At 41.3% G+C, this 16,206-nt stretch overlaps 1 protein-coding gene and 1 pseudogene across 1 annotated transcript; both read left to right on the top strand.

Moving 5' to 3' along the window:
- Nucleotides 1-885: 885 nt before the first annotated feature.
- On the top strand, nucleotides 886-1,821 carry LOC142849932 (olfactory receptor 2AE1-like). Its single transcript, XM_075972851.1, has one exon. It carries the CDS (start codon nucleotides 886-888, stop codon nucleotides 1,819-1,821), a length of 936 nt encoding a protein of 311 aa, XP_075828966.1.
- Nucleotides 1,822-4,130: 2,309 nt separating this feature from the next.
- Nucleotides 4,131-5,821, top strand: LOC142849978 (olfactory receptor 2AE1-like; annotated as a pseudogene).
- Nucleotides 5,822-16,206: the final 10,385 nt, after the last annotated feature.

Genomic DNA, 16,206 nt, shown 5'->3' on the forward strand with positions numbered 1-16,206 from the left:
AGTAGCAAACTTATAGTTATGAATTAGCAGTGAAAGCAATTTTATGTTTGGGGGATCACCACAATATAAGGAACTGTATCAGAGGGCTGCAGCATTGGGAAGGCTGAGAACTAGTGAAGAACACTTTCAACTGCACTTGAGTCTATAGAGAACAATAAGAAATACAGTGACTCTTCCTTAATGAACCAAAACTTAACAATTCTTTAAGAAAAGAAGGATGCAGAAACAGCAGCCCTACAATTCCACATTCGTGTACTAAGCATTTTGATCATACCCATCCGGACTCCTTTCCTCTCCCCAATCATGTTCCTCTCCCTCCTTCATGTGCTCTTCCTCCTTTTTGTTACTGAGTCTGGGTCATACTTCTTGATGGAATGTTGATTGGTCTCATGCAGGTGAGCCTAACATAGTGAGTTCAGGAGTACAGTGGCCATGCTCTTTCCTGAAGACAGCATTTGAACCTCATTCACGTCCGATGATTCCGTACAAGCCTCAGGGTTTAAGCTTGAGCAGTCAGGCTTCTAGGGTGCCTTGTGTTGTTCTTGGAGAGATGTCACCTAAGCACCCATGTTGGGCTTTCTATACAAGGGAGATATTCTGGAACTTCACAGTGATGATGAATTTCAAGAAAGAGTTGTATGTTTCTCTTTTTAAAATATCACTTGGATATCTAGATTTGTTGCATAATTAGAAATAGTCACTTCTACAAATTGTCCACATGTGACCCAGTATTATATCCAATAGATATATACAAAGACATTTAAGGCATGTTAAATGAAGAGAAAAAATTGTTCACATTTTCCTGAGAAAGGAAGTGCTCACTGTGAAGTTGTGTTTCTTGCATCACACTCCACTCTTCTGGTTCTCTCAGGGGATGAGGAAATGATGTGGGGATGGAACCAGACATCTCTGGAAGACTTCATCCTTCAAGGGCTCTTTGATGACTCCTTCAACCACCTTTGTCTTTTCCTCCTGATCATGCTGGTGTTCCTTACTGCAGTAAGTGGCAACAGCCTCACCATCCTCCTCATCTGTGCTGACCCCCGTCTTCACACACCAATGTACTTCCTGCTCAGCCAGCTGTCCCTCATGGATCTGATGCAAGTCTCCACAACCATTCCCAAGATGGCGACCAACTACCTGTCTGGGAAGAAGTCCATCTCGTTTGTGGGCTGTGCCATCCAGCACTTCATTTACCTGTGTCTTGGTGGTGCAGAGTGTATCCTCCTGGCTCTCATGTCTTATGACCGCTATGTTGCCATCTGTCACCCCTTACGCTACACTGTGCTCATGAGCAGAAGAGTAAGAGTTATGATAGCTGTCATTTCATGGTTGAGTGGAGCTCTGAACTCCCTAATCCACACATCCATCTTGATGAGCTTCCCTTTCTGTGGTTCAAGAATCATCCACCACTTCTACTGTGAACTTCCAGCTGTTTTGAAGTTGGTGTGTGGGGACATTACTATGTATGAGACCACAGTGTACATCTGCACTGTTTTCCTTATTCTCCTCCCCATCATTCTTGTCTCAACATCCTATGGACTCATTCTCCACAGTGTCATGCAGATGCGCTCAGCTGGGAGTAAGAGAAACGCCTTTGCCACATGTAGCTCTCATCTCATTGTGGTTTCTCTTTGGTATGGTGCTGGCATATTCTCCTATATGAGGCCCCGATCCCAGCGTACTCCATTGCAAGACAAAGTTGGTTCTGTTTTCTATAGCATCATTACTCCTACCCTGAATCCCCTGATTTATACTTTGAGGAATAAGGATGTTGCTAAGGCTCTGAAGAAAGTGTTGAGGAGAGATATTTTCACATAGTGATCAGGGTTATAGTTTTCTAGAATATATGGTTGAGTATGGTAAGTCTTAAACTGATTTAAGCAAATTCCTGATGCTTTTTGACTAGTGCACAAATAACATGGATCCTAATCTAATATGATATCCATCATTGAAACTGATAGAATAGCTGTGCTGCCATCTTGGACTCTTAACCTGAACTTTTGTTTCTAAGAAAGGCACAGAGTGTTCTACAACACATGTCATGTACTTAAAAATCAACCAAAACACAATCCTAATCTCTTTTCAGGTATAGAACCTTGTCCACCTGTGCACACATACTGTCCCTTTTCCTCCCCAATCTTCTAACCCAAAAAAACTCTTATTACCTGCGTAAGGGTGTGTACCCTTAGGTTTTTCACAGTAAGGTTGCAACTCCTGTTGAACAGGCTTCTGACTTCAGATTCCTTTGGTTTGCCATCCTTTTTCTAATGTGAATACTGATGTGTATGTACTATGAAACTCCTGAAGAGCTAAGTAAAAAGTAAATCCAAACCCAAACCCAACCTGAATAATGTTTTTGAAAGGAGGCATAGACAATGCAGCTCAGTCAGTACAGTGATTGTCTGGCATTCCCAACATCCTGGCTTAGGTGTGCAGGAGTGCCTTGAATTGGGCTTGGTGGTATATATGTCTGCGACTCCTGAACTCCTGAGAATCAGAAGTTCATGGTCATTCTCAGGTTCCTGGTGAGTTTCAGCCTCAGAATTAACCCATCAAAACAAAACCAACCAACAACTAATGAACCAACCCCAATGAGACATATAAAGTCCAACGACATAACCCAAAATATTAAGATAAAACCACAGCGGGCTCTAGGTAAAACTTCACATACTATATTGAATAGGTATGAGGAGAGTGGATATTGTTGCCTTGTTCCTGATTTTAGTGGAAATATTCTGCATTTCTATTTAAGTTGATGCTGGCTGTCGGCTTGCAGCATGTGTTATTTATTATGTTGAGATATGTCCCTTGTATCACTGTTGGAATTCTTCTTCTAATTAGATAATCATGTTTTTTAGTCTGTGTATATGGTAGTTTATGCTCACTATGTTTATTATGTTGAACTTATAAACATTATGAATCTCAAACTCTGGGGGTGATACCAATCATTGAGTGTAAATGATGATCCCCGTTATTGGTTTTCCAGTGCAGAGTGGCCAGCCTTGAAACTATATATAGATAAACAACTATAATATACTCCAGAGGTTGTATTTATTAATTTGTGTGTTACAAATATAAAAGAGAAAAATTCTGTTAACTTGAGAGTGTGGTTCATTGGACGGTGGCTGGGTAGTTGTGGAAAGAAAAGGGAGGGGAAATGATATCATTTTATTTAAATTAAGACTATAACAAAAGATATCATGCCCTTTGTGTACCTTTTTCAATTTAGTAGTCCACAGAGTTTTATAATATTGTCTTATTGCTTTATTTTGGTTTCTGGTTTACTAATTTCAGCCCTGAGTTTTACTGTTTCTTCCCTATTACTCTTTTTGGGTATTATGCTGTTCTTCTTATTTTTTTTTAGAATTTTCAAATGTGTCATTAATTTGTTGATATAAGAACACTCTCGTGTTTGATGTAGGTATGTAGATTTAATGTAGTGCTATGAACTCTCCTCTTAACATTGTTTTTCTTTGTGTCCCACGTGTTTGGTTATGTTGTATTTTCAGTTTTATTGAATTCTAAAAAGTATTCTTGATTTCTGTCTTGGACTTAATTTCATCCATTAGTGAGTTGTTCAGCTTCTATGATTTTTTATATTTTCTAATCAAGAGATTTATGGCATCTGCCACTCTGCCTTTCTTCCCAGCATTCAGTTCTGTCTACTCTGCCGACCTAAGTTGTGTCCTATCAACTAGGCCAAGGCAGTTTCTTTATTCATTATCCAGTGAAAGCAACACACAAACAGAGGGAACTCCTACACCACATGTGTGTTTGTATGTGTTTGTGTAGGCCCAAGGTTGATGTTGGGAGTCATCCGCATCTCCTCTTGCACATTACTCATTGAGGCAAGGTGTCTCAGTCAAAGTCAGAGCTTGGCAATATGGCTAGTCTTGTTGGCTAGCTCTGGGGATCTCTCAGCTCCACTTTCAGGGGTGGTAGCTTAGTTGGTAATTGCTTACTGTGCAAGCATGAGCGGAATCCTATTCCCAGAACTAATATAAAAAGTCCAACATGGTGGTATAAGCTTGTAACCCCAGTGTTGTACAAGTGGAGACAAGCTGATGCCTCTGGCTTCTAGTCTTGCCAGCCTATCTTCATGGGCAGTTTCAGGTCAGGGAGGCTCAATGAGGGTAGGTGACTCCAGAAGAGGAAGACCCAATGTTGAGTTTTAGTGTTTTCAGACACACACACACACACACACACACACACACACACACACACAGAGAGAGAGAGACAGAGAGACAGAGAGACAGAGAGAGACAAAGAGACAGAAAGACAGAGAGAGAGACAGAGACAGAGACAAAGAGAAAGAGAGAGAGAAAGAGAAAGGATAGAATAGACACACACCCAGAGTGAGGGGGATAGAATAGATACCAATGCTCTGGTAGAGACATAGGCAGAATAGGCAGAGAGACAGAGAATTAAAAAGGTAAAAGAAACACATAAAGGCCAGGGGAACTGAAAAAAAAGGTCTGGTAGTAAAACATGGGTCTTTTACAATTAATGGTTTATTAATTTAAAATAGGTAGTGCATGCCAAAAGAGAGTGTGAAATTGGGCCACTGTTGCTGTTTGAATAGGATTGCCTCCTCATGTCATTGAATAATTGACTCATAAGTTGTAGCACTATTAGGAGCTATGGCCTTTTTATAGTAGGTATGGCTTTGTTGGAGGAAGTGTGTTACTGTGGGGGTGGGCTTTGAGGTCTCATATGGTCAAGCCGCACCCAATGTGGCACCCATTTCACTTTCTGTTTCCTGTGGATCAAAATGTAGAACTCCCAGCTTCTTTGCAAGTACCATGTTTGCCTGTTTACCACCATGTCCTGCCATGATGATACTGGACTAAACCTCTGAAACTGTAAGTCACCCCCAATTGAATGGTTTTGTGGGTGGAATCAGATCTCCCTGGGAGACTTCATCCTTCAAGGGCTCTTTGATGACTCCTTCAACCACCTTTGTCTTTTCCTCCTGATCATGCTGGTGTTCCTTACTGCAGTGAGTGGCAACAGCCTCACCATCCTCCTCATCTGTGCTGACCCCCGTCTTCACACACCAATGTACTTCCTGCTCAGCCAGCTGTCCCATGGATCTGATGTAAGTCTCCACAACCATTCCCAAGATGGCGACCAACTTCCTGTCTGGGAAGAAGTCCATCTCGTTTGTGGGCTGTGCCACCCAGCACTTCATGTACCTGTGTCTTGGTGGTGCAGAGTGTATCCTCCTGGCTCTCATGTCTTATGACCGTTATGTTGCCATCTGTCACCCCTTACGCTACACTGTGCTCATGAGCAGAAGAGTAAGAGTGATGATAGCTGTCATTTCATGGTTGAGTGGAGCTGTGGACTCCCTAATCCTCACATCCATCTTGATGAGCTTCCCTTTCTGTGGTTCAAGAATCATCCACCACTTCTACTGTGAACTTCCAGCTGTTTTGAAGTTGGTGTGTGGGGACATTACTATGTATGAGACCACAGTGTACATCTGCACTGTTTTCCTTATTCTCCTCCCCATCATTCTTATCTCAACATCCTATGGACTCATTCTGCACAGTGTCATGCAGATGCGCTCAGCTGGGAGTAAGAGAAACTTTTTGCCACATGCAGTTCTTATCTCATTGTGGTTTCTCTTTGGTGTGGTGCCGGCATATTCTCCTATATGAGGCCCTGTTCCCAGCGTACCCCATCGCAAGACAAAATTGGTTCTGTTTTCTATAGCATCATTACTTCTACCCTGAATCCCCTGATTTATACTTTGAGGAATAAGGATGTTGCTAAGGCTCTGAAGAAAGTGTTAAGGAGAGATCTTCTCACCTAATTACTACCATTGTAGGTTTTATGAATATATTCTTGAATATGATTCGCCTTAAACTGAGCAAATTCTTGATGCTTTTTGACTAGTGTGCAAATAACATGGATAATGTGTAACTGTACTATTCTAATATGATATCCATCATCGAACCTGGTAAAATTGCTGTTCTGCCTTCTTGGACCCTTACCATAAACTTCTGGTTCTAAGAACGGCACAGAGTATTCTAGAAAACATCCTAAGTGCTTGAAATCAACCAAACCACAAGAGCCAATCCTTTCTCAGGAAGAGGAACTTGGCCACCTGTCCACACATGCAGTACCCTTCCCTTTATAATTTTCTAACCCAACAGAAATTCCCTAGCTAGTAACAGAAGCACTCTTACTACTTACTTGCAGAAGGCCGGGGCCCTTCTTAGGTTTTCCACAGTAAGGTTGTAACTCCTGCTGAACAGTCTTCTGACTTCAGATTCCTTTGGTTTGCCATCTGTTTTTTAATACAAACACTGTTGGGTACATACCATGAAACTCCTGAAGAACTAAAGAAAATGTAACTCCCAAACCAAAACCCAACCTAAAAAACGTTTTGAAAGGAGGCATAGGGAATGCAGCTCAGGTGGTAGTGTTTATTTAGCATTCTCAAAATCCTGGCTTGAATCTCCAGGAGTGTTTTTTTTTCTTTAATTTTATTTACTAATTTGTGTCCTGAGTTTGATTGTTTCTTTTCAATTACTTTTTCTGAGTATTATTTTTTCTTATTTCTTTAGAAATAAGTGTGTCTTTAATGTATTGATGTAAGAACTCTATAGCTTTTTGATGTAGATACATAGTGGTTTGAACTTGTCTCTTAAAATTGGATCCATTATGTCCCACAAATTTGGATATGTTCTTTTTTCACTTTCATTCAATTCTAAAAATTTTTGTATTTCCTTCTTCATTTCTGTCTAGGACCTAATTTCATCCAGTAGTGAGTTGTTCAGCTTCTATGAGTTTGTATATTTTCTAGTCATCTACCATAAATCAATTCCAAAAGCCTGTGAATCATAGCATTAGGTGTAGAGACAACAGCTACTTATTTATCAGTTGTTTGCATTAGACAGTTTTCTGTTGCTAAGAGACCAGAGGCAAAGAAGCTCAAGGAGAAACTTTTTGGCTCATTTTCTCACGGTTTCTGCCCATAGCATTTGGATCTGTAGTTTTTATGTCTGTGGTGAGTCACGGATACATGGTAGAGCATAGATGATCACCTTATGGCAGTCAGAAAGAGAGTAAGAAGGAGTTAAGGAAGAAAATATACCCTCAAGAGCCTGGCCCCTGAGCCCGCTCACTCTAACATTAGAGGCAGCATCTTTGAGTAAACAGATGTGTTCTGGTGAGAGGATGAAACCATGCCATCTAGTCTCCATTTTGTATCTCAGTTTTGGGTTGGGTTTTTGCTCAACTCTGCATGTACACATGAGAATCACGTAAGAAGCAATCAGATAAATAATAATCCTTATTCAAGGCTGAAGACACCGAGGTGGTTAAGATATTTTCAGGATTTATGGGGACACAATAAGGTGCATGTTGCCAATGGCCAGGTTTGCATCATCCTGCTCCCCATCACTGGGGCACAGCCCAGAACTCCCTAGTCATAGTGTACTAACTCTAAAGGAATTAGTTCTATCTTACTGTTTGGACTTGTCCTTTTCTGTGAGTCACATTCTCCTCCTTTCATCTTGGATTCCCAAAAACAACAGGCATGACTAATAATCGTCTTTCTACTAGAGGTGAAACCACCCCCAAGCGATAACTGCTTTCTTATTGCTGTCAGTCATGTGTGGTCAATCATGAGAAAACATCTACACAACAAGACTCCTTAACTGTGTGTGCTTCTTGCCTCCCACCTCTTATTCCCCACTGTTGTTCCTTCTGAATGTGGGTCCCTGGACAACAGTACTGAGGACGGTTGGTGTCCTTTCTGCTTTTTCCTGGCATTACTATAACAAACCTATTACTTTCATATTTCACTGCGTTTCCATTCCTGTTTTCATGTCCAGACTCGAACTTTTAGGAACCCTCAAAGCCAGCCCTTCCTGGCAGAGGATGGCAGTAGCACAGTTAGTAGCACATACTGAAGTCTTCTGTACTTCTTAGTCATCTGTGAAACTATGGATCACTATGGTAGGCTGACCACTTCCCAAAGGCTTTGTGTCTAAACTCTTTCACACTGAGACTCAAGCTTTTGATTTCTGAGCACTTGAGGTTGTTGTAGATCTCAGCGATACCACCGTGACAATAGAAGAGGGATTATCAGAGTGAAAAGTGGCTGGTGGGAGCAAAGAGGATGTGGGCAGAAGGAGAATGGATTGATATGATCAAGTAGGCATATGATGTGGTATCAGCAAACCTTATTAAGCTGTACAATTAAAGACAACAACTGGCCAGTAACCCCAAGTGATCCTTCCTGTCTTTCTCTCCCATTATTGGTGTTGCAGGCATGACTTTTTTTGTTCCTTTTGTTTTTTTGAGACAGGGGTTCTCTGTGTAATAATCATGGCTTCCTGGAACTCACTTTGTAGATCAGGCTGGCCGCAAACGCACAGGGATCCACCTGCCTCTGCCTTCCGAATGTTGGGATTAGATGCATGAACTACCACCATCTGGCAGAGGCATGGCTTTTTATGCTTCGATTTTAGGGGATCCAATTTAGAGCCTCAAGCTTATGTGGTAATCAACCTATTCACTGAGTTTTTTTCACCTAGCCTGGTTTTACATTTTAAGAGTGTTGGGTCCGGGGGGGGGGGGGCGCACAGAGATGAGAATGCCACCAAGTCTAATAAACCAGATGCAAAATTTATTCCAGAAACCAGATTCCAGGAAAACCAGAAGCAAACTTAAAAATAAAAAAACACTGCAGGGCACAGAAGCTTATCAGCTAGCTGGGACTATAGCCAGAGATAGTCTTTGTTAGGCTGTGGCAAAAGGCCAGTTTCTGAATCTACTTTTTATTGTAGGGGCACCAAGCATTAGCTCTTAAAAACGGAATCTTTATATAATCTTGCCTTGACCCAGAGGTCAGTTAACACTAAGGAGGGGAGTGAGTTTTAGCATCAATGGGTAACTAGGCAGCTATCATGAAATATGTTTTAGAGTAGATTACAACAAAAATCACTAATTGCAAGAAAACAGATGTCTTTAGCAATTAGTCGGAAAAGGGACTGCTAGTAATACTAGAAGGTTAATAAATTAGAATTAATTGGTTCTTAGGCTGAGAACTTAGAAGATGGCAGAAAGCTTTTCACACTATCTCAAGGTAAAATTCAGATACAGACTGCCATATTTTATAACCTCCATTATCAGAGCTCAATAATTAAACCATTGTTTGTATTTGCCCACTGTCTCCTGGTACCTCCAGACAGTGTATACTGGAGTCCCATGCCTACCCTTTGGTGGTGGTGCCAGTTTTCCATAACAGAGACAGTGTCTAACCCAGAGGTCACATATCTCTGTCTCCTAAAGGTTAACTCAGTTCACATCTGTCATTTTTCAAGGATGGCCAGGACACTACTCTCAATTTGCAGGCAGAAGCTCTGGCCTTTTAAATAGAACAGCCAGTTATAAAATGAAATGACCTAAGCTGATGGAGGCTTCCTAAGCATCCAAGAAAACAGCTCACTGTGAATTACTGATTCTTGATTTGCTGAGAAAGCTGCGGATAGTCTGTTCTCATTCTCCTAGACTTATAACTTTATATTTCTTTATTTATACATTCTTATTTCTGGAATCTACATTTTCATTTTCTTATTCTTAGACTCTTCAAAAAGTATAAAAAGGGTTTTGGATTTAAGTGAGCTCATTAAGTTGTCAACAGTTAGGACACATTAATTCCTTCCTATTTTCATGTATTCTGTGCTCTTTGATTGGGAGGGCAGAAAGGGAGCTTCCACATAGTGTCCCTACACTGCAGTGACTTGACTCCTAGTTTGGCCTTGCCATAATTAGAATGAGTATTAGTTCTAGAAGAAACATGCGCTATGGGGGAATCACAGGCAAGAATCTGAACACCAACCAGATTGCTGGAGTTCCAGGCCTCCTGTGGTGAGGGCCGGAAACTGGATTTCAGTATTCTGCAAGAACAGCAAACAGGCCCTGTGCGGTGGCCTTTCATCCCAGCACTTGAGATGTAGACTTAGATGAATTTCTGTATGTTTAATGCCAGCCTGCAGGTCTACATAATGAGGTTGAGGCCAGCCTGGGATACATAGTGAAATGCTGTCTAAAATAAATAAATAAATAAAACCAACCCCCAAAACCAAACAACAACAACAACAACAAAAAGCAATTATTCTTACCCACTGAACCATCTCTTCATTCCCTTCAATTTTATGTTTTGAACCAGTGTCTCTCACTCAATCAGAGACTCACTGATGACCAGTGATCCTTAGAGATGTGTCTGTCTTCACCAGGCTGAGGTTACAGGCACACAACTATATGTGAATTTTTGTGTATGTTCTGAGGATTTGAACTCATATCCTGGTGCTTGCATGGAAGTCACTTTGTTAACCGAGCTATCTCTCAAGCTCCTCCCTTTTTGGGTAGAGTCTCATGTATCCATGTTGGCTTCATACTTACTGTATAGCAGATGGTGACCTTGAACTCCTGATCCTTTACCTCCCAAGGGATTACAGGTTTCTCCCACCATGCCAGGTTATATCATGTACATGGGATCAAATTCAGGGCTTTGGGCATAATAGACAAACACTCTATCAATTGAATCATATCCCCAGTCCCAACTAGATGAATTAAATCTCCCTCCATATTCACTCAATAGATGATGTTTTTGTGGTCATAGAAGATGGTATGTGGGGTGGGAGAGATGATTCAGCAGTTAAGAGCATTTGTCTCTCTTCCAGAGTACCCAGGTTCAGTACTTCCAGCACCCATATGGTGGCTCAAAACTACCTGTGGTTCTAATCCCAGGGGATTGGTTGCGCACTTCTGATTTCCTAGATCACCAGGCATGCTTGTGGTGGACACATATACATATGATGCAAACACTCACATGGTGTGGGAAGTCCTTCCCTCTGTGTGTTGCTTTTATTGGTTAATGAATAAAGCTGGTTTTGGCCAATGGCTCGACAGAGTAAAAGCAGGAGAGAAATCTGAACAGACATGTAGAGAGAGAGTAGGTGGAGCCAAAGAGAAGCCATATAGCCACTATAGGAGACAGATACCGCCACTGGAGCCTGCTGAAACTTTGTTGGTAGGCCATGACCTCGTGGTGATCCACAGATTAATGGAGATGGGTTAGTTTAGGATATAAGAGCTAGCTAAAAATATGCATAAGCTATTGGCCAAGCAGTGTTTTAAATAATATAGTTTCTGTGTGATTATTTTGGGTTTGAGCAGCTGGCAATGCATGAGCAGCCTCCAACTACACTCACACATACAAGGAAAAAAGTCTAAAATCGTTAAAAATTGATATTGGAAAACTGCTGATAGCCACTGAAACTCAAGATTCTTTTTCCTTTTGTAATTGATTTTTATTGAGCTCTACATTTTTCTCTGCTCCCCACCTTGTTTCTCCCCTCCCTTTCAGCCCTCTCCCAAGGTCCCCATGCTCCCAATTTACTCTGGAGAGCTTGTCTTTTCCACTTCCCATGTAGATTAGAACTATGTAAGTCTCTCGTAGGGTCCTTATTGTTGTCTAAGTTCTCTGGGATTGTGATTTGTGGGCTGGTTTTCTTTGATTTATATTTAAAAACCAACTATGAGTGAGTATGTGTGATAATTGTCTTTCTGTGTCTGGGATACCTCACTCAAAATAATATTTTCTAGCTCCATCCATTTTTCTGCAAAATTCAAGATGTCATTATCTTTTTTCCACTGTGTAGTACTCCATTGTGTAAATATACCAATTTTTCCTTACCCATTCTTTGGTAGAGAGGCATTTAGGTTGTTTCCAGGTTCTGGCTATGACAAACAATGAGCACATGTCCTGTGGCACGATTGAACATCCTTTGGATATATACCCCAAAGTGGTATTACTGAGTCTTGAGAAAGGTTGTTTCCTAATTTTCTGAGAAATTGCCACACTGACACCCAAAGGGGCTGGACCAGCTTGCATTCCCACCAGCAATGCAGAAGTGAAACTCAAGTTTTAACACCTGTAAAATATGTATAGCATCATGATTCTATGTGACATTGCACGGTGAAACTAAAAAAAAAAACTGACAGAAATGTATGAGAAGTAAGTGAAATTTCAACCCTAGTTCATCTGTTTCCATGTGTGCCTTTAATATTCAAGATCATTTCCATTTCTTTTTACAACTTTGTGTAGAGTTTTGCCATCCCAGATATTCCACAGGTGCATTTTTAATCAAGCCCACTTCTTCTACAGACATATTGCTCTTATGAAGGAGAAGTGGTGTACCTAGTTCAAATGATATTCAGACATTGAACCTTGAGTTGAGTCTGCTCGCTCCGTAGCTGTCATTCACATCATATGGTAGGAGACACAACCCTGTCCCTACAGCCTTGTCTGCCATTCACGTTGCCTGATGCTGACTGATCTCATCTGTAGCAGATGTTGTAGATGCTCATCTCCAGCATCTGGGGTGTAGGAACCAGTATTGGCTGAGGAACCCTAAGACCAAGTTCTCAGCACAAGGGATATTTATTTGCCCCAGAGGGACAAAGGGCGGGAAATAAGAGACAAAGACAGGAGATAGAGTACTAAGAAGAGGAAAAGGAACAAAGAGGAAGAAGGGGTTTTTGTCTTGGTGTGATAAAGGATTTCCTCTTACAGAGAGGAAAAAGACGTGGCCCATAGGCAAATGGTGGTTTACAAAGCTAAAATGGGAAACCCTGTGTTTGGATGAAGTATTTAATTTTAATTGCACATGTTAATTAAGTGAGCCAAAGGAGGCTTTAATTGCTGCACTTCAATACTTTGATAGCTGGAGCTCAATACTTTGATAGCTGGAGCCTCACAAGGTGGAAGTGATCAAATAAGGGACTAGAACTTGGTGCTAGCTTTAGGAATGTAATCTAATGGATTTTTGACAAGGCAAGGAATTTGGGGAGAAGGATGAGGCCTCCTGGAGCCATGTTTGCCATGCTTGGGCTGGCCAGAGCCTCGGGGTGGGGGATTCTGTCACAGCACTCTTTTCTCTCTGAGTTCCACCTGCTGCTCCTCCAGGCTTTCTGCTCTTACAGAGGACTGGAGTTTGGTGCCCAGCATCCATGTTAGGTGGCTCACTCACCCACGGGTGTGCATGTTCACCCACCCCCAACATGACTGAAAATAAAGTAAAACCTAAAAAGAGCCTATGTGGAATGCTTGTCTCTCTGAACCTGACTTATTTTGCTTTATGCTGAGATCTCTGGTTCCATCTACCTTCCTGACAATGATAGGATACAGGAGAGGATGTAGAAATAAACTTATAGAGCTACACCTGATGTAGGAGAAGAGCAGGGAAGGAGGTTCCAGAGGCATCAAGACTGGCATAAGGGAAAACCAATAGTAGAGGAAGGATAGAAATGCCTCTCTCTTAGTAACTGTTCTACTACTGTGAAGAGACACCATGGCCAAGGCAACTTAGTTTCAGAGAGTGAGTCCATGATCATCATGGTGGGGAGCATGGCAGCCATGGCACTGGAGCAGAGTTGAGAGTTTATATCCAGTCCTCGTGGCAATGAGAGGATGGCTAACTGGGAATGCTGTGTCACTCCAGTGACAAACTTCCTCCAACAGGGCCGCATCTTCTATTTCTTCCCAAACAGTTTTACCATGGAAGAAGTGTTCAAGTATATGAAACTACAGGGACTGTTCTCAGTCAAATCACCTCTGACTACGAGCTATATGCAACAAAACAGAATGTCACACACAGAGACACACACAGACACACAAACACACACAGACACATACACACACCTCCAAAAATAACTCAGAAAGTACTATGTAAATAGTCTATAAAGGAGTGGGGAAACTCTCATGTTCCAGGGCCTTTGAACCTTGGGCCCCTCCCAGCTCTCTGAACCATTTCCAAGGAGGAATAAATCAGGTTGAGGAAGCCACAGGGAGCAAGTCTGAAAGCAGCATTCAGCCATGGGCTCTGTTTTCATTTCTCCTTCCAGATTTATACCTTGTCTTTATGTGTAATGGCGTAAATGAATGCAGACAGATTGTAAAAATATATACAGGTTTAATGGGGAAATAGACTTACAGAACCACCATTCCCGCGGAGACCAGGAAAGCAGAAACAGCAGCTGGGAGCACGCTCACCAGATTTATAGGCAAACATTAGCCCGAGGCGAACACGCCCCCTAAGGGGCTGGACTTATCCCTACATCTCCCCCTTTTGTCTAAATAAGACAGAACTAAACCAAATACAACTATATACAATAATAACAAATAATAAATATAACAAACAATATTGAGAACAAAAGTTTTGCTAAACATTCTATCTCAAGGAGTCTAAATAATGTAGAGAGTAACTACAATTATATACTCTTCAACTCCGTCAAAGATCTGAGAAGGGAATAAATATTACTTAACAAACGAGATATATCCAAAATGTGCGACAATTGACAGAGACAACTGACTACCTGGGCAATCACCCAAAGTCTCGTTTGCAATGTTGAGTCAACCAACTTTGGCTAAGGCCTAACATAACTGATATACCATTATTAAAGGCAAGGAACTTTCTTAGAACTATCCTACCCTGTCTTGGCAAGATAAGACAATCCTGTTTCATTGTCAGAAGTTGAGGTATGGGCTTTTCTTAATCCAAAGGCCAGTTCTGCCAAGAAGACAAGCTCCCAGTGGAGTGTCTTTGGTGCTCAACATTCTCTCGGGAGTAGAGTGTCTTTGCCAGGAGTAATTGTGTCTCGTTGGCACAGAATTCTAGGTTAGATTAAAGGCCATTTTCTACAGCTCTTCGAAGAGGCCGAAGATTATACTATCTATACTAAATATAATCTCTATGTATCTAAAAGACCCGATTAACCTAAAAATAAATATGACAAACATATAATTCTCAATACCTATCTAACTTGAAGACTAAAAGAATAAACAACTGTGCAATATATGAAGACAATGATCTTCAACTGTAAACAATGTCATTACATATCAAATGTAAACAATGTTATTATATAAATAGTATCAGAGGTAGAAATGTACATTGTAATATGGTAGATGTATCAATACAATATAGACAAAGTTATAAGCATACTCTTATACAAAAATAGAGGTAGGAACACTCACATTCAATATTCAATATATCAATATACAGGAAACAGTACCAATACAATTTTCTAAAAACAGTAATTCACAAATACCAATCATCCAATCAAACCAGTTAATCCCTCCCCCTCTTTTAATTTTTTTTTTTAAATATATACAGCTTTGATGGGAAAATAGACTTACAGAACCACCGTTCTAGCAGAGACCAGGTAAGCAGAAGCAGCAGCTGGGAGCACGCTCACCATATTTATAGGCAAACATTAGCCTGAGGTGAACACGCCCCCTATGGGGCTGGACTTATCCCTACATTTATGCCCTGACTTCCTTTCATGATAGACTGCAAGGTGTAATAAACCCCTTTCCCAGATTATTTTTGGTAATAATGTTTTTATCACAACAGAAAGCAAACAAGGACAAAACTTCGAGAGAAGAATTAAAGCCAATGATTTCACTTGAATTTCTGATAAATAGCCATTGCCTTTGCCCTTGGTAATAATTAAATCACAGGTCACAAATTTTTCCTGGTTAATGTTTCTTACCAAACGAACTCAAAGATCAAATTGGGCACATACATGGTACCATGCCAACCGCTAAGTTAGAGAGTACATCTGACTCTTGGGACTGTGGATGGGGCATCATGGTGTTTTCATTGGCTGGCAAGATAACCCAAAACCCTTTCCCAGTACTTAAGCACCACAGACTGGCCTTTTGAATCACAACTGGGTGGGGGAAAGGAGCTCATCAGGCGTAGCCCTGCAAAGTGCAGCACACACAGCTGCGAATAAACCATGAAAGAGTCTTGTTTAAAGAAAGAGCAATGAACCTGATCCCAAACCTTTCCATGGAAACTCTGGTGCTCATGGCTACCAGTCTGGTGCTCCTGTACCTTTAAGTAAGCTACCCAGGCTCCTCTCCTTAGCGACCAGGACTTGGCAATGTGAACTGGATAATTCTTTCCTCTCCCTGTTTGTAAAGTCCAAGGAGAAAGTGAAGGGGACCTTTCTTGGCTGTGGGATTCTACAAAGACCTAAGATGTTACTGTAATGATTATTAAAAGTTGCTGTGGGATCCCTGGCAGGGCTGGGGCACGAGACCACAAGGCAGGTCTCCAAAGGTGGCTGGTTTCCAGCGGCATCCCCGACCTGCGAGCCATGTGGCAGTGGCAG

The sequence above is a fragment of the Microtus pennsylvanicus genome, chromosome 1 (genome assembly GCF_037038515.1).
Source record: "Microtus pennsylvanicus isolate mMicPen1 chromosome 1, mMicPen1.hap1, whole genome shotgun sequence".
NCBI lineage: Eukaryota > Metazoa > Chordata > Mammalia > Rodentia > Cricetidae > Microtus > Microtus pennsylvanicus.